At 31.7% G+C, this 25,775-nt stretch overlaps 1 protein-coding gene and 1 long non-coding RNA gene across 6 annotated transcripts in view; one reads left to right on the top strand and one right to left on the bottom strand.

The window, feature by feature from the left end:
• Nucleotides 1-4,995: 4,995 nt before the first annotated feature.
• Nucleotides 4,996-25,775, bottom strand: part of LOC114127776 (epidermal growth factor receptor) — a 77,493-nt gene continuing 56,713 nt past the window's right edge. Inside the window, exons 1-18 of one of the 5 annotated variants that reach the window (XM_027992099.2) lie at nucleotides 23,642-23,842; nucleotides 21,625-22,107; nucleotides 11,660-11,995; nucleotides 11,263-11,588; nucleotides 10,949-11,146; nucleotides 10,589-10,890; nucleotides 10,287-10,522; nucleotides 10,095-10,227; nucleotides 9,738-10,026; nucleotides 9,256-9,621; nucleotides 9,020-9,162; nucleotides 8,661-8,940; nucleotides 8,236-8,533; nucleotides 7,938-8,168; nucleotides 7,586-7,869; nucleotides 7,265-7,484; nucleotides 6,938-7,120; nucleotides 4,996-6,661 (exon numbers count right to left, since the gene is read on the bottom strand). In XM_027992099.2, the coding sequence (XP_027847900.2) occupies nucleotides 6,345-6,661; nucleotides 6,938-7,120; nucleotides 7,265-7,484; nucleotides 7,586-7,869; nucleotides 7,938-8,168; nucleotides 8,236-8,533; nucleotides 8,661-8,940; nucleotides 9,020-9,162; nucleotides 9,256-9,621; nucleotides 9,738-10,026; nucleotides 10,095-10,227; nucleotides 10,287-10,522; nucleotides 10,589-10,890; nucleotides 10,949-11,146; nucleotides 11,263-11,588; nucleotides 11,660-11,995; nucleotides 21,625-21,763 (4,281 nt within the window). In that variant the 5' untranslated portion in view covers nucleotides 21,764-22,107; nucleotides 23,642-23,842 and the 3' untranslated portion in view covers nucleotides 4,996-6,344. Of the gene's footprint in view, nucleotides 6,662-6,937; nucleotides 7,121-7,264; nucleotides 7,485-7,585; nucleotides 7,870-7,937; nucleotides 8,169-8,235; nucleotides 8,534-8,660; nucleotides 8,941-9,019; nucleotides 9,163-9,255; nucleotides 9,622-9,737; nucleotides 10,027-10,094; nucleotides 10,228-10,286; nucleotides 10,523-10,588; nucleotides 10,891-10,948; nucleotides 11,147-11,262; nucleotides 11,589-11,659; nucleotides 11,996-21,624; nucleotides 22,108-23,641; nucleotides 23,843-25,775 lie in introns of those variants that run through there. The other 4 variants (XM_050198156.1, XM_050198155.1, XM_050198154.1 and 1 more) reach the window with 4 other exon arrangements.
• Nucleotides 14,467-18,207, top strand: LOC126549325 (uncharacterized). The gene is made up of 3 exons (XR_007603473.1): nucleotides 14,467-14,557; nucleotides 17,958-18,049; nucleotides 18,131-18,207. It is a non-coding gene; the product is annotated as an uncharacterized LOC126549325 (long non-coding RNA).

The following is a 25,775-nucleotide window of genomic DNA, read 5'->3' as shown; positions in this document are numbered from 1 at the left end:
CAGTTATACTTGTATTTTTACTATTATTTGTGAAGTAGATTTTCATCTATAATAAATATGTTTATTACAGTTTTATATATTCTGAGCGGAACGATAAATGTATTGATTTTACAATTTTTTTGTTTTGTGTTTTGTGTGTGTGTGTGTGCGTGTATTTGTGTCTATAAACACGATAAGTAGTTAAAAAAATGTTTCGATCTTCAATTTCGAAGAATGGTTTCTGATAATTGATAATCAATTGTATCCAGTTTGTACTTTTGAGAGGTCAAAATTTCTATATAATTTTTCAAAATAATTGATAAAAAACAAACAAAAAGTTAAGAGAAAACTTGAATTTCCATTTTCCACGTAAAACCATTTTTCTTTTTTGGTGTAGGTCCCTTAAATATGAATAACAATAGACTCTTATTGATACTAATTTTTACCAAATGTTTATGTCATGGTTTTAAATACGTTTTTTAATTTTAATTAATTTTTCATTTTATTTAAAAAAGTCGCTCCATCAAATACCTTGAAAATCAAATACCTATGAAATATTGTTTGAATGTCAAAAAAAAAAAAAATTATAGAAAAAGTAATAATAATAGTAGATATTTATTAAATTGAAAAAATAATAAAATAAATATGTAATACCAAAAGGGTAAGCAAACAGTATTGAAAGACTAAAATTATAGTTAAATTAACACGTCATGAAGAAAATAATAGAAATAACTGAAAACAAATTAAACATCAATATTCAAATTATAAATACAAGTTTTTAGCTGAGAACAGAAATCGGAAAAAAATCAAAATTAGGAATTTTATTACAAGTTATTTGTAGCTGACATACTGGACTATTTGTGAAGTCAGTGGCGTATTTAGGAGGGCTAAGGGGGAAATTGCCCCGGGCAACACTTTTTTGGGGAGCAGTAAATTTAACTGGAAGGTTTTATTTTTAAACTGATTTAAACAGTTGTAAAAAAAATGTGTTCCCAGGGTAGCAAAATCTTAAATACGCCACTGTGTGAAGTAATTGTTTGTAGAATGAAGCAATGCAAAAGGTGGGTTAATTCTGTTAAAGAGAGGATACCTCTTAAGACTATTTTTTTGAAATATATCAGCATAGGCTCTAACACCGTTCAAGATTTTATGTATAAAAGTGACATCAGACATTACCCGTCTTGATTTTAGCGACTTTAAGCTAGTAAAAATCGCAATATCATCAGTGTTATGAAAAAAATAATTCGTTTTATAAGCATAAAAACGAAAACATTTTATTTTTTTATTATTTATATATATTATTTATTATTTTAATTTATGCTTAGGAAACTCAATTAGCATAATATATTATAACTTAAGTAAATTAACAGCGGCCGTTACACCTAAGTGCCACTATAAGATACTTTTCAGTAATCGCTGGTTGCTACAATTAAAAAAAATGAATTGACATACCACCATGATGACACATATTTATATATGAACCATGATTTTGACAAGAAATCATTTCGAAATGTATGGTAATTTGTTATACATTAAAATATCTGGTGAAGTCATTAATCAGGATTAAATATCCAAAAGGGGATGCAAAAGTTTAAAAAAACGAAAGTATCTAAATACTGTACTCTCCCGGTTTAACGGCCTCCTAAGCATAGATAATATTATCTATGCTCCTAGCCCCTAGGCCCTTCGTCACAGAAACATACGTCTTTGTATGACTGTATCTATATATGTACTTAAACATCATAATAATATATACTCTATATAGGTACCACGATTTAAGATCGTGATAGGTGCTATGGAGTAGATTAACTACAGTGGTGTATTGCTAAAAATATTTTTGGGTATACGCCTTCTAGATCTTAGGTGTCAATGATATTGTAACTATAAAAATAAATCAAACATTTTTTTTCTCGCTTCGCTCGAATAAAGTAACAACCAAATTCTATTCGAATTATCAGATTACAAATATACAAATACTTTTCAACAACTAACTCAATGAAAAACATAAACACATTAAACCATGCCTTTTTAATTAAATATATTATGGTCCTTAAAACCAAAATAGTCAAAATATGCACTAAAGTGTTGAGCTGGTATTTTATTCCAAGTGTTGAGAATTGTATTTTGTTACTCACATATCACAAAATTAATCATAAAAACTACAAAGTAGGCTAACGAATTGAATGTTTGATTTTCTTATAACAAATTAGTCCGCATTTTAATTTAAAATATAAAATTCACAAGATTCGTGAATAGTGTGAGCACTCAATTATAGCTCTCGCACTGCAGGTTTATCAATTTTGATAAATGAAAATTACAAATTTACAGAACATTTTATTTTTATCACTGAAAATTCTTATAGGTATACGGGGTTATACGGCCGTATACCCGCGTATCGCCGTTTATTTAGAGACTATACGCTAAAAAAACAAACTTGAGAAGTGAGTATACGCCGTATACCCCCGTATACCCTCCAATACACCACCATAGAGTATGTTTTTTATGTTATAATATATTGTGTAGTTAATATATCTATGTTAATAAAATAATATAATATAAAATATAACATAATTATAAAATAATATAATAATATTATAATATAGCATAAAAAACATATTCTATATATTATATACTATAATATAATATAAAAGCATAATGTTATAATTAATTAACAGGTTTTGCCAATAATATTACATAATATAATAATACAATAAGCAAAGAATAATAATTTTAATAATTTTTTTAGCACATAATTTAATCTATAACCTTATATAGTAATATAATTCACAGTACATTATATATCCAATGGCACAGACTTCGTGGATAGTGTTATATTATTATGATAAGATTATAGATTAGTGATAATATGTTAGTAAAATTATGTGCTAAAAAAAATTATAAAAATTATTATTCTTTGCTTATTGTATTATAATATCATGTTGTATTTTAACATAATATATAATTCATCCATGTACTGCATGTTATCTTCATCATTAGAATTCTTCCCAATTATATCCATTATAAACTTTTGGATCACTGTTCCAAGCCAATATCGTTGCCATACTGTCGACATACTATATAAAAAAATATTTTCCAAATGCAATGATAAATTTATAAATTAAAATAATTAATTTATCAAATTTATTTTTATTTTTAATTTAATTAATTAAAGTTAGTGTTTGAAATCAAACTAATAAAAAATATCATTTAGTTATGGGTTGACTTTGCTTAAGAAGAATATAATACACTGGCTAACACTAATTAGTGATTATGATTACTTTAGACTCTAGAATCTGAAATCTAGAGTTTCATCTGTAAATTACGATTTACGAGACCATCATATACCTCTACCAACCGGAGTAATTTACAAAGTAGACAGGATATCATGGAATGCGGATAAAAAAAATATGTAAAAATAAAGATAGTGAAAGTATTTAAAAAAATAAATCGTTTTCAAATATTGATTTTAAAATGTTGTTAACACTTATTTATTTTTTTCAATTATAAAATTTAAATGAAAAAAGATCAAAATTAACAACAGCGATGCGGAAACACGTTTGCCGCATTGCAATCGGCGATGTTTATTATTCTGGGACAGACTAAGGGTCTAGACATGTGCAATGACTCATTTTACTTATCTAACACTTTTTTTGATTGTCATATGCAGATATTATGGTATTAACCTTTCAATTAGAATTAAATATTATAAAAAAAAGAAATAGTTAGATAACCTTTTTAATTATTTTATTGTTATAAACGCTGACAATGCTGTGTTATTAACATTTTAAATAATATAAAAGAGACGATCGTAAGTAAATTTCATGACGAATTTATATATGTTTTCAGAAGTTGTATCTAATAAAAAGTAAGTTATACGAATTGAAGAAATATACGTTTTACTATAAAATAAAAATTATTAATACTCATGTAGGGTTCGTCATTGGTTCATAAATTCTAAATCATTATTGTAAATAATTTTAGACGTTTTAAAATTTGAATGTGTTTGTGGATTTTTTCATTATAATCAATTTTGCCTACACACCTATTTTGGTAATTTTACTTTCATATATTAAATATTTTAAGTGTGCATTGAGTCCTGAGTAACTTTATTAACAACTGATTTCTACTTTTCTAATATAGTACTGCAGTGTTAAAAAAATATTTAAAAATGTAAAAAACAATAATAAATCAAAGTGTACAATACTTAGGTAGGTGCCTACATACTTTTTATGTGTTATCCACAAACATTTACAACAGGTCCTACAGATGAATTTACGTTATAATTACTTACGGAGACTTCGGGTGACAAGGAATTGTTATTATCACGATAATAATCTGTAGCGTAAAGTAATTAGTCACTTATGTCATACTGAGTGTACTACAACTAGTACAACTGTGATTACGACTTACGAGTTGCCTTCCATAGGTATGACACTAATCGCGATTATCTTTTGCGATCATGTGTTTAACTGCAATACTGCATATTTAATTGCATATTTATAACTTATAAAGGGGTTAAAAATTGTTAATATTGTCTATATATTTTTTCAGACTTTAAAAATATAGATTATATAAATAGAAAGCTTAAAATTAGTTAAAACATCTTGAAAATGTTCTATGCACTTAAGAAAAAATGATAATGTAATTAATATTAACATTTTGTGAAAAGTTAATAACTAACAGTTTTTCGTTTTTGAATTATAACAAAAAAAAAAAAAAAAATCCATTGAGAAAAAAATAGTTATATGCATAAATATTTGTCATAAAAATGTAATTTATAAGTTTAACTTTCCAGCAGAAATTTTTTTAATATTGGTTGCAAGACGTATAAAAAAATCTTTTATTGTATGTTCAAATTTTAAGTATAAATAGAACATTTTTCCTAGGTACAAAATATTTTGTAATTTTTGAGATTTTAAAAATGGTTTTGTCTTTAATTATAGATAAAGAAGCCCACCATATAAACTATTATGATTTATGACAATTATTAAGAAATAATAAAAATCAATACATAAATAATAATCAACTTGTTTTTATTGACACTTTACAGACTTACAAAATGAATATTACAAGTATGTGTGTTAGTACACAATGTATACAAACACACATAGGTTTATAAATCACACACAATATGCCTACCAAACAGACTTATTAAAAGATTAACATTAAAGTAAAAAAAAAAAAATGTAATAATAATAGCAACCGTACAGTAATTCATCTTTCTAATATTCATGATGGAAAACACATTAAATAAATGGCACTTACTAGTATTAGGTAAATTTATAAAAACTAATAAAAAATAGTATTTTTTTCTAACCACAAGCAGACAAAAGATCAAACATGTTGAAATTCATACCCAGTATGTGTGTAGCTGATGGCAAGTATTGTTTTTGTATGTTTAATCTAACAATTACAATTATAAGTTATACATGGAAAATTAAGAGATCTAAAAAAAAAAAAATATATACATTCAAGGTTTAAATTATATTATATAAGTACACCAGGTCAGTTTAAAAATCTCCATGTATCAACCTACACGTAGGTATCTAAAGTTTGAATAGGTCACACAACATAAACTAATGCATAGCTGGTAAATTATGTATGCCCATTCATATACATAATATGTTCGGTAAGTCTATATTATAATTTATAATAAAACAAAAATATTGCTGTAGTTAATAGTAATTACAATGAAAAAATATATAGTTTATTGTTTTCTTAAAACTAACATGTATGCAAATAATACAATAAACATATTTATACGTTTTCGAAAAATTTCGAGTAAAACATATTTACATTAATAAAATAAATATCACAGCCTTTAAAAAAATATATTTATACATATATTTGTTTGCCCACATATATCTTAAAGGTAATCGGTTTTCATTTGGGAAAAAAAAAAAGATTTTGATTTATTTTTAAGTACATTATCTCTGAGGAAAACGGTTCCTTTATTTGATCCGTTTTACTACATTGTATTATGGGCAAACTACACAGTCATATTACACAATAAAATTGTTGTATACACTAACGATAACAAGAACCTTAGAATTAGTATAAAATATTTCTTTACATTTATCAAATGATAATGATAATAAAAATAATAATATAATGTACAGTCGGAATAGAAAATGGCACAGCGTTATACAAATAAATAGTTTTAAAAATAAAAATATAAATAAAACAATATTATGTATATATCTTATGATAATATATCAAATAAACTTAAAAAAACTTGTCGCTTCATGTGTCATCTCATAATAATTGTCTTAATAATTCTTAAAAACGAGTTAACAGAACAAAACTTAAACGTTTACAAAATAGTTCGACGCCACCGGGTGTGGGTGGAGTTTGGTAGCCGTTCGTCAAACGGTTGTTTCGTTTCGTCTGAGCGGTTGAAGCTCTCTTTGCAGCCGATCAAAATCGTTGTAGTACTCGTGGTCGGACTCGTCCTCCAGACTACGGCCGTTAGGGGTGGGCACGGGTGACTGCGGTTCGCAGGATGCCTCAACAGAACCACTACCGTCACCGGAGACTATAGATGGTGCCGCGGCAGAAGGTTCGCCACCGGTCAAATGGTACTCCGGGTTGTCCACGCTGCTCACCTGGACTGGCAAGAAGTCTGGTTGGTAGTTTTTGGTCAGACCTGGAGGCCTCGGTAGGCTACCGTTGGCGTATTCTGCTGCAAATGCAATAATTTTTATTATTATAAATAAATATTAAGTGACAGGGAATTACTATCGGTACAATACAAGATAAAATTAAGTGTTTGGAGCAGATTTTGTATAACGTAAGATTTCGATCAGTTGAATGTCTAGCTCATTGGTTTTTATTAAAATTTTCGAATGATTTTTAATTAACTATAATAATATACATCTACTATAATTTTTTTCTTCAATTCAATTTCTTTCAATTTTATAATGATTAATATAAAATACTCAGAATAAAGATGATTTACCTTCAGCGTGTTGGTGACCAATCAAATCGATATAGTTGGCAGGCGCGTGCCGACGTTTGTTGTCGATTTCGTCATTGGCCGGGGACGGCATTAGGTAATCGTCCTCGTCCAAGGGCAAGTCTAGTTTCAATGTGCCCACTTGTGCCTTGCTTCCATTACTGAGATCGTCGGAAGTATCGCAATCTATCAGGAAAAAAACATAATAAAGGGTCAATATTATAATTGTGATTTTATAAACCGTTTGCACGATATTTCAAATGAAACAATGATCACCTGGTATGCACCTACAATCGTTATTTCATTATTACTCGTATAATAGGTAATTACCTAATCGATGTATGTCACCGAATTTTCTGAGCTCGCGATCCCAGTTGTGTCTGCCGTGCATAGATCCTAGCATGTCAGCACCCGCCGTGCTACTCGATCCCAGCCTCGACGGTCCCGGCATGCTATTACCCATTTTAGGGTTCATACAGTACTCATCGGCTTCCATTATACTCATATCTGCGCCTTCTGTCGCCAGGTTCGATAAAATCTCATTTTCGTCCTAAATCAAAAATAATTAATTAAACCGTAAAAAAACGAACCAACAAAGCGAAATTATTTTCACTCGTGATCGTTGACCACTTTTAGGCGTCGAACACTTACCTGTGACGAGTATGACGGCAACCTCATGTAACGGTCACCTGGTATGACCAGGTATCTACCAGGATCGATTGCCATTTTAGCAAATTCGTCGGCAAGTTCTTCGAAACTAGGCCGACTATCTTTTTCTATTAGCCAACACTTAACCATTACCATGTAAACATCAATGGTACAAATAGGAGGTTGCGGTAATCGTTCGCCTTTCTCCAGCAAACCCAAAACTTCTTTTTTGTCTACGGTTTCATACGGTTGTTTACCATAAGTCAACAATTCCCATACGGTAATACCTGAAATAAAAAAAAAATTGTTGATTCGCTGAGTAGATCACTCTACATGAGAGTAAAAGTCAACTTACCAAACGCCCAGACATCGCTTTTATGAGTGAACACTCTATACTTAAGGCATTCCGGAGCTAGCCATTTGACAGGCATCTTACCACCATCAGCAGTGTACTCTAGTTGGTCGACGTCTAAGAGTTTGGCCAAGCCGAAATCGGTGATCTTCACGCAGTTGGTATTCTGCACAAGCACGTTTCGGGCTGCCAGGTCTCTATGCACTAGTCGTTTTTCTTCCAAATATGCCATACCTGAATAAAAAATTTTTAATTTAGAATACCGGTAATTTGCACTAGCATTTATTTTTAAATTTTTCACCTTTGGCTATTTGTGTGCACCATTTTAGGAACGTTTTTGAACCAATCTTGTCGTTGTTGTTTCGCACGTATTTCAACAGACATCCGAGTGGCATAAGCTGGGTGACTAACATCATTTCAGATGTCATACACACGGCCAACAGCTTTACTAGATTGTCGTGTTCGACACTAGCCATTATATAAGCTTCATCCAAGAATTCTTTGCTGGTATTCTCATAACCACACGTGTCATCTTTTTTATGCAGCTTTTTGATTGCCACTGGTATTTTAATGTTCTCGCCTTCAACAACCCAGACGCCCTATATACACAAGATTTTATTATTATTTATACATTTTTTCAGTTAAGTAAGTGTATCTAACACTATACTATACGTAATTATTTACAATTAATCAACACTATGCAAAGAATTAAATTGTGTATCATACCTTGTACACAACTCCAAAAGCTCCATTTCCAAGTTCAGCGCCTATTCTCAGGTCTACTTCTTTGACGATCCTTAGTTTGGCTGTATTGGGTTTGACATTTGAAGGCCTTAGTGGTTCATTATCTTCCATACCAGTAAGCACCATTGTCATTTTTACGGCTGTTTCTTTGGCTCGTGCACGTCTTCGCCAGTGCCATACAAGTATCATAAGTAATACCATCACCAAAAATGTGAACACTACAACCGCGCTCAGTATCAACGGTATTTGCTCCGAATCACTACTAAAATCAAACAAAAATAATGTCGGGGATGGCTAAAAATCAAATATCAAATAAGTAGGAGTGTTTATGGTAAACTTACAGTTTAGAAGCCATTCTAACGTCGTCAGCAGAGCAATATGGATCTGGATCGTCCTTGGTGTACACCTTGTATGGGGCAAACGACGGGCAGATAGGACCAGAGCAGTTGAACGCGGTGCGGTTATCCGAAGGATTGCCGCTGGGCTGTAAGTTAAAATAGAACGTGTGGATTAGTTTTGTACCAGGATTTTATGTATACAATTGACTCAATTGAGATTTGTTGATAGTGACACTTACCTCAAATATTTTGAAATGCCTACACGCCTGACATTGAGATGCATGTGGCCCATAACATCCTCTACACAGAATATCGCATGGCATACATTCTCGTTCTATTTCTCCATTCGGCAACTTGTTGGTAGTGGCATAATACTCGATTGGACAATCATCTGCGCAGTGATCACCACGTTTGTAGCCTGCGCAACGTTGGCAGACCTGATCATGGAACCCGAAACCTGTGCACCTCAAACATCGTGGATGACATTTTCTGCATACAGCTTTGCCGGCCAGCGCACGCAAAGCAGCACCACCTTGCTCCAACGGTCCAACCCATTCGTAATAGTAACCATTTGGACAAGTTTCATTCTTGTGTAGACATCTCTCCTATAAAAAATAGATGTACACATATATTACTAAGATCGTATACAGGTGAGAAAAAATAAGACTTTGATTTTCTTATAAATCATTGAAGAGAGAATTAATAATAGATAAATACTTACAACTGAAGCATCAGCATTGAGAACAGCTTTGTGACAAGAACGGCAACCATTAGGTCCTATTGTGTTGTCTGGACCACCACAACCTCCAACGCAGTTCAAATGGCAGGGCAAACACTCACTAGGTCTGGACTGGTTAGCACTGTATTTATTTAATGGACATTGAGATACACAGTGAATACCGTCGAGGAGATTACGGCATGATGTACAATGTTCGGGACCGGGCCCGTGACAACCACCGTCACATTCCGGATGACAAGCCGCGCAAGTCTTGTCACCAGCTTCGTAAAGCCTGAGTAAAAAAAAAAACAAGAATAGTCAGACTCAATTCAAATCTCACAGTTATAATGTTTTACTTACCCAGGTACATGACTACAGTTTGGTAGACACTGGTTGTCATACTGAAAGTTTCTACAAGACAAACACTGATGGGGTCCTGGTCCCCAGCAACCTTGTTTTGAACACTCCGGGTCGCATATTTCATTTTCTAAAACTATATATAGATACAACGTAAAAAAAAATTCAAAATTGTGATTAGAAATGAATACTTACTGCAAAGAGATTCATTTTTGTTATTCTGCAAGAGCTTTGGATGTTCCGATGATTTTTTTATCGATTCCCAGTCTATGGTTTGGGCATAACACAGTCTTTTATTTTCTAATATTGCAACGCTCCCAGAATGAATTTTCTTTAATGAACGCAAACCCAATGAAGTTAATGAAGTCTTTACAATATACAATGATGCAAAGTATTCGGTAACAGTACGACCACCAATTACTTCCAAATTCCTGTTGAAGTAAAAATTATTAAGTTAGACAATATATTAATAATACTGTAATTTTACAAAACGTTACCTAAAATATGACAGATTTTTAAAATCTTCATGGGATCCCTGTATGTTTATGTAGCCAGTTACTTCTTTTAACGTGCTAAATACTTCCAAGCGATCAGGATGCATAGCTTTGATACGCTGGCCGAAACTAAAGTTAGCAAACACTTGTTGGAAACCTTTGAATGTTTGATCTAAGATAGTTAATGATCCTTCGATTACGGTACAGTCTTTAAAACCGTCAATGTTGCTATCATGTATTGTTGCTACACCTTCACAAGTTTTTGGACATGGACCGTCACACAACACGCATTCACCATTAACAGCCTACAACAAGTTATAATTTAGAAAATTGTATTAATATTAAATCAAGCACAATTCTTACTTTTTTCTTTGGTGGACAACTCCGCACACATGCTCCATTGTCTTTAAGCAAATGTTCCGGGCAGTTTTTTACGCAAGTTGCGCCATACGCATACTTTCCATTTGGATTTGTTTCCCAGGAGTAAGTTATGGAGTTATAACGTTGCATTGCCGGACATTCTTGAGTGCACACACCGTCATCATAGAAATTTCGACATGCCTTTAAAATTATAAATATATATACATTTTTTTCAAAGTAAATTTGGATATATTAATATAATATAGTTATACATATAATATAATATATACACAATATACATATTATAATATACTTACGAGACAATCACTTTGCTTTGGTCCTGTACAACCACCAGCACAAAACAAATGACAGCAGTCTCTGGGCTTAGGCCCAAAACATCGACCTTGGTAACATTGGGGACTGCAGTTGATCTTTGAGAACTTTTGACAATTGTGTGGACCTTCACCCCAACAACCGCCCGTACATGACTTGTCACAAGGTGGACATTCCCGTTCAGAGTTCGAGAAATTATACATGTACATCCACCTGGCCCCCGGCCCAGTGATGATCTCATCCCAGTTAATGGTGCGCATATGGCACAGATTATAGTTATCGATCATGCCCACATTGCCAGCCAATATGTCTATACAAATGTATTGCATGAGTAAAAAATATTAAGAATGACACGCATTTGAAAATAATAAAAACGCTTACCTCTGAGAGCCGGTAATTCGAGATTGTTCATTTTTGATAACATGACCAGTAATGAAAACTCTTCTTCTTTGACGGCCAATTTGAATTGAGTTCGGCCCCGAATGATTTGCAGTCGAGGCAACACGATTTTGTTGACGTCCACATGAGTGATCAAAACGTATCCGGTAACTTCTCTTATATGTTGTAAAAAACTCAGATCCAAGTGTTCGTCCTGCAACCATGTCAGTTCCAGGTTGCCATCCACATAAGTGCAATTGGTGTAACGGTCCCTTAGGTTCCGGTAATGGTGATCCCGATTCGATGGCACGGACAGACGACCGTTGGTACCAATACATACTGCAAAGTTTAGAAAACTAAAATTTTATAACATATAAAAAAATTGTGATTCCAACAATTGATGTTGGACATATAATTATATAAATGTATTAACAACCAACATATAGCGAATAGTTTGGTATGTGAAGTTAATTATACTATTACATAATACTTTCACTAAAATTATGTTTTTTTTTATGAATTCCATCGCGGAAACTCCTTTCGATCGGGAAATAATATTAATCTTTTCACACTTTTCTTATACGTCTCTCTCACCACCCCACCAAACACACATACACGACATATCCTCCCATAATAATTGTATTAATCCTCATGCAATGGTATGTGTGACCGCGACGGTTTTGAGTACCCTCCAAACAACAACAAATAACAATGATGTTGATGATGATGATGTGGACGACGCTAGTCATTCTCACGTTATTGTTACGTTTACGTATTGTTGTCGTCGTCGATGGTAATATTAATAATAGTAACAATAATGGAATAATATAGTGTGCGTATGTAAGGCAATACGAAGCAGCAAAACAGGCGTCGTGTTATCAAAATTTTAATTAAAATCCATCGCACTGCAGGCGCCAAAAAGCAGTTCATTTTATCCTATTCTGCTACTCCGTCCACCAAAGATCGAATTCCAAAGCGCACAATACAAAGTTCTAATAGAAACAGTTAATTAAAAAATGTCTTGTTCCCCTCCTGGGTATTGACTATTGATCGATATACGTATGTATTGATCTCGTGCTTTTTCGCTATTTATTTCGGACTTGTTGATTGTACATACTATAGGTACAAAGTCCTCGGCGGTTTGCTGACGATGACCGACCCGATAGAAATTAGACGATATTATTGTGTTATATAGAAGGGGAAATATAACAACAGGTACCTACAGTTTGATATCAATACGTATTTGTGCAGGTCCGATAAAATGTGAGTATGATTGTTTAGTCATTTTCTTATGTTCCATACCATTTGCTACTAATAACAATGAAGAAAAAGAATTTTTATTGTCGAGCGAGGGTACAATTAAAGATATATGTATATTACAATAGGTACACTAAATTATAAAAAATGTATCGTTTTTATTCTTATAACTGCAGTCTACGCTTTAAAAATTTTACTCATTTGTATAACGAATAAATGTAAGCCAATTAACTCTGAAATATATGCTGTACTTACGAGCACCTGCGATAACACAGCAACACGTGTAGTAGAAGCTATTAACATTATAATATTATTGAATGTTTCTGATATTATCATAATATATGTCTACGATCTTTAAATGCTAACTGAGCTCGATTTGTATTTAAACCTATAGCGATTCGCACGAAAAGGTTTTTAATTGAGTCTGATTTAAGAAACCAGTCGTGAGTTCTTTGCCGATGTAATTTACAGTACAATGTGGCTTTTATCGGTCTACTAAATTTTAAAAGAATTTGCGAGTAATTGAAAATACCGGTTTTGATTTCATGTTATTTTAACGTTCGCTGGAGTATTGCTTTATCCACAAAAAGCATCATATAGCAGATTATTATTGCTTTATAGCGAGTAAAGAACTGGTTTCAAGATTTAAAACGGATACCTTCAGTTTTTGAAAACACTGAAGTCACTATATATTTATTATTATATTAAAGTATTTTCTCCTCTCGGTGTATATCGATTAATCACATAGGTATTAGTCGGTATTATCGTAATAATTTAATATTATTTTATCTACTAATCTCTTTGCAATACATAATTTATTAATATGATTAAGTCTTAGGGAAAATATAATATGTGTATAAGTAGGTACTTAATAAGTTGTCAAAATTATTATTAATAAGAATAATTAATTTTTTTGATAGGGTATAATCCGCAAGGGGTCTAAGGTACTTCTATCTGGTACTGCAGATTTGAAATTACTTTGATGTCCTGTGGCGAGGGATCCCACAAAAAATGCAACTGACGTACGCCCACGTCTGTCCGTTTCTTTACAATAATCAAAACTCAAAGAAATAAAATCGTTAAAATATTTTGGGAGTTTTTATTATGTGTAGGACATAGACAAATGCATAAAAAATATTACTTTGAGAAGAAGTATTTAAAAAAATAATATTTTACCGTAACATTAATAATATTACGTGTACATGTCAAATTCTAGCAAATTCCATTTTGAATACTTTCTCTGTTGACTGATGTCTACAAAAATATGAGGAGACTAAAATTATAAATAGGAAATCTATTTTTAAGATTATTGTTATTTAACATTTTTTGATTTGATTTACATATAATTTGAATGTTTTTTTCTTTTCACTTGAAAAAAAATTAAGTTGTTGGCCTTCAAAAGAAAAAGAAATTACGTGTAACTTTAACATCATTAGTGTGGTAATTAAATTAGGAGTAGTGTTTATTTTACATTTTTATGACAACAGCTTTTCGCCATAAACAAATAATTTGTAACACCTTAAGTCAAATGATGAAGTGTTAAATCAACGAAACTGAATTTGAAAAACAATTCGATTACTAACTGCCACTCACTAAGGAGTTTTAAATATTTACAAATATTTGTATATGTAATGAAGTATGCAGGTAGGTATAATATTATACTTTTATACGCCTATATCCTAATATTTTTGTTTTTAACATTAGAGACACTTTTATTTCTCAAACAAGTCAATGTTATATTTTTAACTATTTTTGAACGACATCGTAAACTGTACGGCCGTAGTAGTAGGTAGGTACCAGCGAAACTATGACATTTTAAATATATAAACATTTTTGTTTGAATAAAATGTAAAACAACAATCTTATGAAGTTTTTTATAACTGTTTATAAGTCTAAAACTCTTAATTAACTTATCAGATTGCATTATTGCATTAATACGAATTTTATTATTTATTAAATTTTGTTATTTAATAAAATCGTTAGCTAGTATTTTAATATTTAATTACAGATAATACGAGTATATATTTCATGTTATGAATGTCAGAACGAGAATTTTTAACTACACTAAATAATGTTGAAGACTGTAATTAAACTACAAACCACGAATAAGTAGTAGTGATTTAATTAAACATGTTTTGTTAGATCAACGTATTCGAATAATATTATAACTTAAAAGTGTCTATCTGATACGAATACTTATAACAGTATAACACTTATATACGATAATATTTATGTATATTATATTATTTATATGAATATATGAAATCTATAAGCCGTATAGCTATATTTTATGATAAGCAAAATTATAACGTCTTCTGGCAAACAAACATTTTCGATATTTTAACTAGATAGGTAGTTGTCTTTTTTGGGGAGATTCCACAAAATGATAAGGTATAAAATAATAATGTTATGTGCTTAATATGTTGATTTTATAATTTTTACTCATCGTGAATCCAACACGTCTTCGTGGAGCACGAGCGTATGAAAGTATCGTAGTTTTACGGGATTGTATTTAAAAAAGAATTTTTCCCTTGTTTTCGTCTCAGTTAAAACGAAAAACACTGTATTATAGTCGGAACACGACGCTAATAGTACATAATACGTCATATTATACTAGGTGGGTCGCCGGTTCTCGGAATCATATAATATACCGTCATCACACACTTTCGAACGCACGTACTATAATAACATAATATGATAATATTTTGATCTACGTGTAATATGCATGTGGAAATATACGTGTATATAGATATGTATTAATATAAATAATATATTATAATTTTTTATTATAATATTTTGCGGCATACGCACGACGCGAATTCGGACCAACGCCACGGCGGCGGTAGTTGACAAAAATGCGCGACCCGCGTTCAAGGCCACCCGTTATGATATTTTTACAAATTAATTTACATGATAATTTCGTGAACTTAATCGCCGAACTGGTCGACTTAAATCACATGAAATTTGTATACATTTTGTTCAAAACACGTGTAATAAAAGACAATTGGAAACGCACGAGTGCGAACTGCCGGTGTATTGGCGCTGATCGCGGTGTGGCAGCTGTGCGCTGTGCGGGTCGGGTCGAGGGGAGGTTGTGAGCGATTCGTCGATCGCGATAGTGATCGTTTTCGGCCTCAGCAGCCGCAGTTTTGTCCGTCTCCACGCTGCATTTCGACGGACCGGTTTTATCAGTCATTACACTGACGACGAATAATAATTATAATATTATATTTTATATATATTATCTGATAAGGAATAATAATATTTTCATTGGACGAGAAACAACAACGCGTTTACGGTATAGAAAAAAATACAATATTATTTATTATACCTACTGTACATAATACCCATACGCACACGACTTGATCACACGAGTCTGTAGTCTGTACCACCGGGCTATATCATATTATCCCTACCTGTACGCAACACGGCGAAAGAAATATTATAAGAAATATAAAAATATAATACACTAGAACCACCTGCAGCAAACACGCGGCGGAGAACCCCGACCAAGCCTGGGGGCCACCGGTACACACATGCACATTCACACAACACAACACTGACGACGCGGGCACACAGACCTAAAACCGGCCGCCGCCGCCGAGTACAATAATAATAATATTAATAATAATAATGCGTACGATATGTGGTACATGGTATTCGGTACGCTTCGAGTGGATAGGTATGTGCCCAGTCATCGTCCCCGGAGGCTTTGTGTATAATAATTATATGTGTGTGTGTGTGTGTGTGTGTGTGTGTGTGTGTGTGTGTGTGTGTGTGTGTGTGTGTGTGTGTGTGTGTGTGTACGAGTAGGGTTTTTTCATTATATATTTCTTTTCCTCTCTGCACACTTAGATTTTTATATTTTTGTTTTTGTTCTACGAGCGGAGCAAGGACCATTACGCAGTAATATTATGTATAAATCGTAGTCTCGCGTTTGCAAGAGCAAGGACACGCAGTTGCCTACGCTCGAGGGATATGAAGAGTCGGACGAGTCCAAGAGTGCCTCCTCCCCCCGCTGATCATGCCTACAACACCACTAACACTACCACCACCCCCCAAGGGCGAGATTTTTTTGATAAAAATTACAACAACGATTGTATTATAATATAATAGAACGGCTGGACACTAAAAAACGAACTCTGTATCGTCATCAATGTTCGTGAGAACCACTGCCGCCGCCGCCGTGTATGTATGCATAGGTTTGAAAACGAACTAACCCTCGAGGTGTAATTATACGATTTTGATTTCTGACACGTACACAACGATTAATATAATATTATGATATTCTATATATACTCAAATTAGGTACACGTATTGCGTCGATTCAACATGATATCTGTTGTCTTACGGTCTAATATTATGTTTATATATTATATTTTGGGGAGCAAAGATCTTTGAACTGTGCAGGGGTACATATTCGTGGTAATATGATTTACGATGATATACATAAATTAAATTAACTACGACAAAAAAAAAATAATTATTCAAATAGGTTATTATTATACTATTTAAAAAAAATGTACCTATCTACCTAATATGTAATAACAATGCGTTTGACGCCGAAGGAAACGACAAGTCGACAATCCCGTCATAATTATATACATAAGGATAGGGTTGTTAATAGTAATACTATAATACAGTCTCGGACAATATAGGTATATAAAGTTATAGTTGATACCTAAAGAATGAAATAACATATTCATAAAAACATAACACATTGCTGCAGGTGGTGGTGGAGTTTAAACTCGGACGCTAATTAAACTTGGTCGCAATAAGTCACTGTAATATACTAATATGTATTATTATAATATGTAACTATACTAATAATATATGAAAGTACATTATGTACGTACCGGTACTTACATATTATATATAGGTGCCTTCCTCGTGCTATGGCTTATACGATATTAAAATAACGAATATAATATGTAGGTGCTTGAAATGGTTTTTTATATACAACAACATTCATATAAATGTTATTAGATGCATATTATTAAATTATAAGGTTTCTTATATTATTACATGTATATTTGCGTTTCAGACACGTTATGACAATAACTGAATAGATTACAAGGTTTTTAATGCCAATCTGCGCGTTGAGAAATGTTTGCAAAAAATGATCTTATACTATAGGTACTTAAAATATTAAATCAAACTCAGTGATTCACGTGTTTTTTTATGCGCACCTATAAGTACCTGTACATACTTTTACAGAAAATATTCAAATGTAATTAACGAACATCGCTACCCGCTAGTACATTTGTGACGGTTCGAAGTTTATCGAAATGTAATTCAAAAATTTAATACGAAAACCAGTATGGAGAATTCATCATAAGTTTTTTTTTAAATATAATTCAAGTCGGCAGACAAATCGAAACAAACGGTCATCATGGTACAAACAAGAACATTGGGAGAAAAGTGTATATTTAATTAATTTCCAACATTTCAAAGGATTTATGTACATTAATACATTATACAACATGTCGGCTGTGAAGTGGCCCGTCAAACGCGAACGGACGCGTGTACCAACCGGGTAACAAGCTGTTCTTATATTCTTTACGGCGGCCGCGGTTCAGTCGAGCGTGAATTTTTTCACATTTTCATTTTTATAATTTAATATCTCATACGCACACATCAGCAAACCCGTTCCTCTTTATACCAATGTCCGAAATAATTATATTTTATTCATCGTTATTATTATTATACTGTTTAAAATATTCTATATTAAAATATGTTGCCGTACACGATATGACGCGTGAGGTCGTAGCACGGACCAAAACCCCTTTTACACGATGTATATACGGACAAGAGATTCGTGAGCGGTTCAGAAATCGCACACGAGCTGGAAAGACAAAAAAAAAACCGTTTCGAACACGGTGCAGTACATTCGCATACAAATATAGGTACAATTATAAACGTAGAAATACCGATAACTATTTAAAATATTGCAAACGGTCGGATTTATACAGACAATCGACGAGTTTTATTCATATTGTACCAATTTTTATTTTAAATACTTTTTCCTTACACTCATTAATCACTAACTATTAGGCATGTCGAGAAGATTTTTATTGAAACGTGACGAGCCAATCTTTAGTTGCTACGACATATTATAGCGTATACAAGGTAATTATCACTAAAGGGCAAAGACCCACTATTTTCTTAAATTATAACTACATTAATTCAAATTCTAATTTTTGGAATATTCCCATAAATTGTACTTAAACATCCCATTTTCAAGTATAGATTTAAAAATAACTATACATAAATATGTTACATCTTGAACCACGTAATGTTTTAGCTAATAAATACAAGCATGCGTAAAGACTGTTTTCTAAGTTCGGTTTCTATCTTTATTAGTAAAAGAAATATTGTCAATTTAGTAAAGAAAGACAATAAATAATTTGTTAATTAATATAGTATATAAATAATGTATATTTATACTTATTTCAAGCCAATTACAAATATACAAACTTAATAGAAGGATAAAGAAAAAAATATATATTAGGGGTACGGTTCTCCAAAAATTTGGTCCTACAGTTGATGAAATTATAACGACAATTAATGTACAATAATACATGGTGGTGACACAATAGTTTCGAAATCGCATAATAAATTAATTTTATAGTAACAATGGTGAAACAATATAGAATACATTTTAATCGTCAGAAAAAAATAAAAATAATACGTCACATTAGTGTGCATAGCACTCAATTTTGTACGTTGAACCAGATTATATATTTAAGCATAATATTATTCTACAATTAGTATAATATTATGATAGCTATGCCGTAAAACAATTTTAATCAGGGATTATCGCATACATTTTTCACTATATTACGTCTATATGTAGGACGTAGGTACTTACACACACACACACACAAATATATCACGCGGGAGACGTTGCAACAAAAACTGATGTCGTGTTCACGACCGTCGCGATTGCATTCGACACGTTTCGCAGCCGATTGGTAACATGTATTTTATATAATAATAAAAACATGTATACCAAATACCTATAGGATAAATCTACATAAAAATATATGACTTGTTGAGAATTAGTTGAATAAGCAAAATGTGCAAACTTCTCAGCGGTGTGCTATCACGAGACTATTTTATTCGAGTACTCCTCAGGCTCAATAGAACACAAAATTAGCCGAAATAATTATATTACGGTACAAATGTCATAAATTATTGTTATTATTATTTATATTTATGGTGTACAGACACATTTATCATGATTCAAAATGTTATGAAAACAAAAAAAAATATTTTCAGATGCTAACTGCTAACAATATATTATTGTGTACGCATATTATAATAAAGTTAAACACGTTATGCTAAATGCTGGTTTTAATCGTCTCAATCGTTGAATTCAAATGTCAAACTATTTATCCCCCAAATTACTTTTTAAAATTATTAAAAAAAATCTCTAGGGTTAGATTAGGTTACTGGGAATCTTTGATTTTTGATTCCTCAAACTACCAACTAAGTTCAATTTTCTAACAGAAACTACACTGTCCACACTTGAAAACAGAATTTTTTTTATACTTCTTAAGCTGATATCAGTTTATAAAAATTAAGTAATTAAATAAATAATTATTATTGATTTAAAACTGTTTACAAAACTTGTATTTTAATTAAACCTTGGTATAATACGAGTATAGATAAGATACGTAGTATAATGAAACTTCAGATCTATAGGGCGGGTGTCAATATATACTACACATTAATATACATGATTTAAAGTGCGTTATCATAAATATAAATAAATAAAAAATCTAACCATGGGCAAATACTTATGTTATGAAATAATAAATTTATAATTATTTTGAGATGACTTAACATAACCTAACCTGGTGATAAGTATAATAATGTACTAAAACAGTTGTGTAATAATATATTATATAGGTATATACTAAAGTAATATTAAATTGAATTAATTTGAATAACGAATTTATCAGAGTTAATTAATTTTAAGGAAGAAACTATCTGCCAACACTTAATTCTGTTGTTACTATGCTGTTTTGTTTTGTTCAAAGTATATACATAATCCATGTATTAGTAGGTAATTAAATTAACATATTATACAACATTATTACTATACAAAGCAATTGACAAATACACATTTAGTATTATTATACCTACACGTTACAAAGTTATAAGATAAGACTGTTCTATAGTTATACAATAATCAGTTATTAAATAAAAACACAACTCTATAATATATCGATGACGCATATATTATATAAATGTTATGATTTTTTTTCATAGCTTTTGCACATCTATAGATTTTACAACTGTGGATTAAATTTTTTACACATTATACACAATATATTGTGTGCTCTAAGCCTCTAAGTAATAATAATTAGGTAATCATTGTAGTACTTCGCCCATGATCGCGAAATACTACGGACGATTAAACACATAATAAAAGAACATTTATTAATCGTTATATTTAAGTACAATTTTCGTTACAAACGCAATATAAGTAATAATGAGTATAGGTACGTTGGAGGGGCGGCAGTGGTATAAAATATACTACTGGCGGCCATTAAAATATCTCTTTGCAACTCTTTATGGGTGTTGGGAGGAAGCAGGCAATAATATAAGCAGTATAATATAAATAATGATAAACAACGTAAGCATAATATTATATTAAGTAATAATTACACATGCACCACGACCCGATGGAAAGCAACACTTACTTTTTCCTTTGACGAATTCGGACGTTTTCTCGACGCCGGCCGCGGTCGCCGAGGCCGCGTGGAACACCAGGACGGCAACTAGCAACAGCCTGCACCGCCATAGTCGCCGGAGGAAAACGGACGGGAAAACCGCATTCATGATAACATGTTATCACAGCGCACGGACCGCGGTTACACAGGCGCATCGCTCGTCACACGACATATTCGATTAGATAATACGATTCGTAACAGGAGCGTGTGTACACCGTTCTGACGCGACGCGGACGGTATATACCTATATATTATGTATATTAATTATATTATATACGGACGGGTTAGCGCAACCGTCGGAGCATTCGGATTTTTTTATTTTTCCACGACGCACGTCCCCGCGGGATCTGTGCCTACTGGATAAAACCGAATAGCTGAGGTCGGCGAGCGCTAATATCGCGTGCAATGCGGTGCTCTGCCGGTTCGGACTGAGCAACGGGCGCCTTATCGGTTCTGTAAAAGAAAAAAAAAACATCACACACACATATTCTGTATAGAGTTTGTTATTTTAATTTCTTCCGTCGACGATGCGACGAGGAAAAAAAATATATTCAGTGCGAACAAATGTAGGCCATTGTTTGAGACGTGACCAACGTATATTTTATATTATATCACGCGCACATAAGCGAGTTATTTATTATTATTATTATTTTTTTTTCTTTACCATCGACCGTTCGAGAGAGTGTATAATATAATGTTATAGATCATAAACACTGACTGCGACGTTTGCCGATTTTGCATATTATTTTGTTATAATATTTTTTGTGTACACAGTACACGTTTAAAAAAACAAAAAAACTCAAATGTATATATACGTGTTTATTGTTTCTGTTTCAACCCCGAATAATACAAAATACATTTTTCATATACTACAAATGAAAATAATATCGTAATATTGTTTCGGCTAGGAAAACAATGTAGAAAAAATCGCCAGACATTCCACGGGCGTCTCTCCGCCGATGAGTTCGTCCCCCGGGGGCGCTGACGTTAACCCGCTGTGCCTGTGCGCCACGCCGCCGTCCGATAAAGTAACGACGAATATGCGTATAATATGTAGGTACATATTATATTAATAACAATATGGCCACAGCAGGTAGTATGTATATATTCTATGTAGGTATAAGTATACATCATGTGTATATTGTGTTTCGGCCACCACCACAGCGCGAGAATCCACCTCGGAGGGTCGTAATTAAATTTTTCAACGTGACGAATTATTATTATATTAATACCGATTCGATAAATTTTATTATCGTATATATATATATATATATGTATAAATGCACGGTTGACTGAGAGGCGGGTCTGTAGCGTAGAATCACAAAAACCAATTACATTCCACGTATGCGTATTATATAACTTATACATATAAATATATATATATATACCTGTGTGTTTGTGTGTGTTGCCTTAAGGGGTAGGAAAAACAATGATGTGTGTATATAGTGACGACCGATTGTATGAATATAATATCTCATTATTTGCCGCGAGTAATAATGATACACTTTTATATTGAGATGGTAAAATTGTCAAAGGAGATGATGATATTAGTATGATATTATTATTGTGTGTATTATACCCACGCGCGAGTTCCACAGCGTTGTCATGTGTATACACCTTGTTGTCATTACTTATTAGTTATTAAGTATTATGTAAAAGCGCGGCGTAACTATGTTGTAATGACGATTATTTTTGGAGACCGTTCGGCTGTGTAAGACATTCATAAAAATGAAATCGCAACACTTTAGTATGTTTAGATCAATTTTTTAAGCTATATTATCACGGCAATTAACGACTCAAATAAATACCTATATTCAGGACATTATTATTCAAAATTTGTCCATACACAATATTAAACAATCTATGACTAATACGCATCATATTTCGTGTCTGAATTTTAATAGAACACTATTATAATTTATAACAAATTGTATTAAACCATACCTACGTTTAATAATGTAATCAATAAGAACCCGTAATAACGTACCTTATATTATAGTCTCTCATCACCCAGTGGCCACTGTTGCTGTGGCTTTATTTAAATAATAATAAAATACAAATTATAGTCAATGATAGAAGTACCCCGAAGTATTTTTCAATTTAATTCTTTTCGAAAATATATTATAACTTTAACGATGGCGCACTCTGACAACGTTCGTTTGCACACATGTACACTCATATTAGTTATACTACATAATATTATTATAAATTCGTCTACTAACGCACTGCTCGTTATCACTGCAGTTATTATATTATACATTAGTCACATTATAGCAGTCGTGTTGAGTGCGCAAATGTGTAGTCGTCAGTTTTTCCGATTATTTATTATAAGTGCGTAAAAATACATGGTATTGCGTAAGCATATGTTTAAAAACGGCGCCGTAAAAAAATGCTCGCTAATTATCGTTGCAATGAAAAAAACCAATAATGGCTTTTAATCGATGAATTCCTAAATAATGATTTGAATATTTTTCGCGGCAGTTAATTAACGAAATTATACGGTCATTATAATAGTTATTGTTATACTATATTTGAGTACTTCGCCTCATCCTCCCTCAAATGTGTAATAATTACTACAAATGCGAACACGTTTATCAAAATGGACAATATATATGGCGCCAGAAATATTACTAGATATGACATCAGTTGTATTATAGTCATGAAATTCTTGCCGTCCTTGGTATACGAAATGCCATGAGTTCGTATATAGTAATGGAATAACATGCTGTACATGCTATTGACGGATTAAAACTACTCCAGAAGATTTTATATTACCATAAAATAGAACACTAGTCTCCTTCTATTTAATATTATATATATTTATCTTTTTATTGTACATGCGTTCACTAAGACTTTGGTTATTTAATATTATTTTACATTATTTAATTGATATAAAAACAAATTTTCTAATAATCATAAAAAATGTATAGTCTGAAATGACTTCACGAGTGCTAACAGAAGTTAGCTCTTAAAAGCATATAATGTATTATATACGTGTTTAATGGCTTTGACTAAGATTGTAATAAATTACAAACATTATTCAAATTGATTACCATCAGAGAATGCTTGTGTGTTGTGTTTAACACGCAGTAACCGGTCATCATAAAATTTCTTTACGCATTACCTTTAAAAATCAAGAAATAACATTTTTCATTACAACAAATATTGAAAAACAAAATACACATAATTTATGGATAATTATCACATTAAGAAACATATCATATCGTGTAATTGTTTTATTGGATTAGACTACAATGATAAGGTGATTGTTATAATTTAATTTGAATATAATGTGTGAATATTATTTTATAGGTACACATATATTGCGCTTAAATTTGTCTATTTCTTTTCTACTGTTGTGAAACAAAGTTCACTGTTTCAAACGGGAAATTTATAGCGTAGGAACTCAATTAAGTGTGTTTACCAAAAGTATATTACATACCTACCCACACAACTATATAATATATACATATAGTAGATATTATTATTATTATTATTATTATTATGTTAATCGATAATAATACTAAAACTCTATTACGACTTTTACATTCGTGTTATGAATAATGACATATTATAAAATATTATTTTATCGTACACAATATTGATTATTTTTCGATTTATTTGTATATTACTATTTGAAAATATAGGTGGAAAAAATCGTTTCTCTTAACCGTCGTATACACGGTACAAGTAATTTTAGTAATGTGACAATTATGTTAGTGTGTTGTTATTAAAAGAGAAAACACGTTTAAAATGTATAATCAACCGATATAATTTGGTCAAATTTATGCATAGATAAAAGATAAAAATATAAAAATGTAAAATCATTTTAAATATATCATTAATAAGATGCTTATAAGTTATAGATATTTACCAAGAATATCTTAATTTCATAACAGTTTAGTATTTTATATATTGTATACGAGATTTGAGAGATTTTAGATATTTGAATGCAGCCTGACTATACAGATACAGACGTACAGTTTTAGACTTGGGACGAACGAAGAAGATTTAACAGAAATAGAATACGTAATAATATAATATTAACGGTGGTTTTTAAGTTTTTTTCATTTTTTTTTTTAAAAAAACACGTCCGACAACCTCCACCGCTATGGTGGCAG

This window comes from Aphis gossypii, chromosome 1 (genome assembly GCF_020184175.1).
Source record: "Aphis gossypii isolate Hap1 chromosome 1, ASM2018417v2, whole genome shotgun sequence".
Taxonomy (NCBI): Eukaryota; Metazoa; Arthropoda; class Insecta; order Hemiptera; family Aphididae; genus Aphis; species Aphis gossypii.
This window is presented reverse-complemented; position numbering and strand designations above follow the sequence as displayed.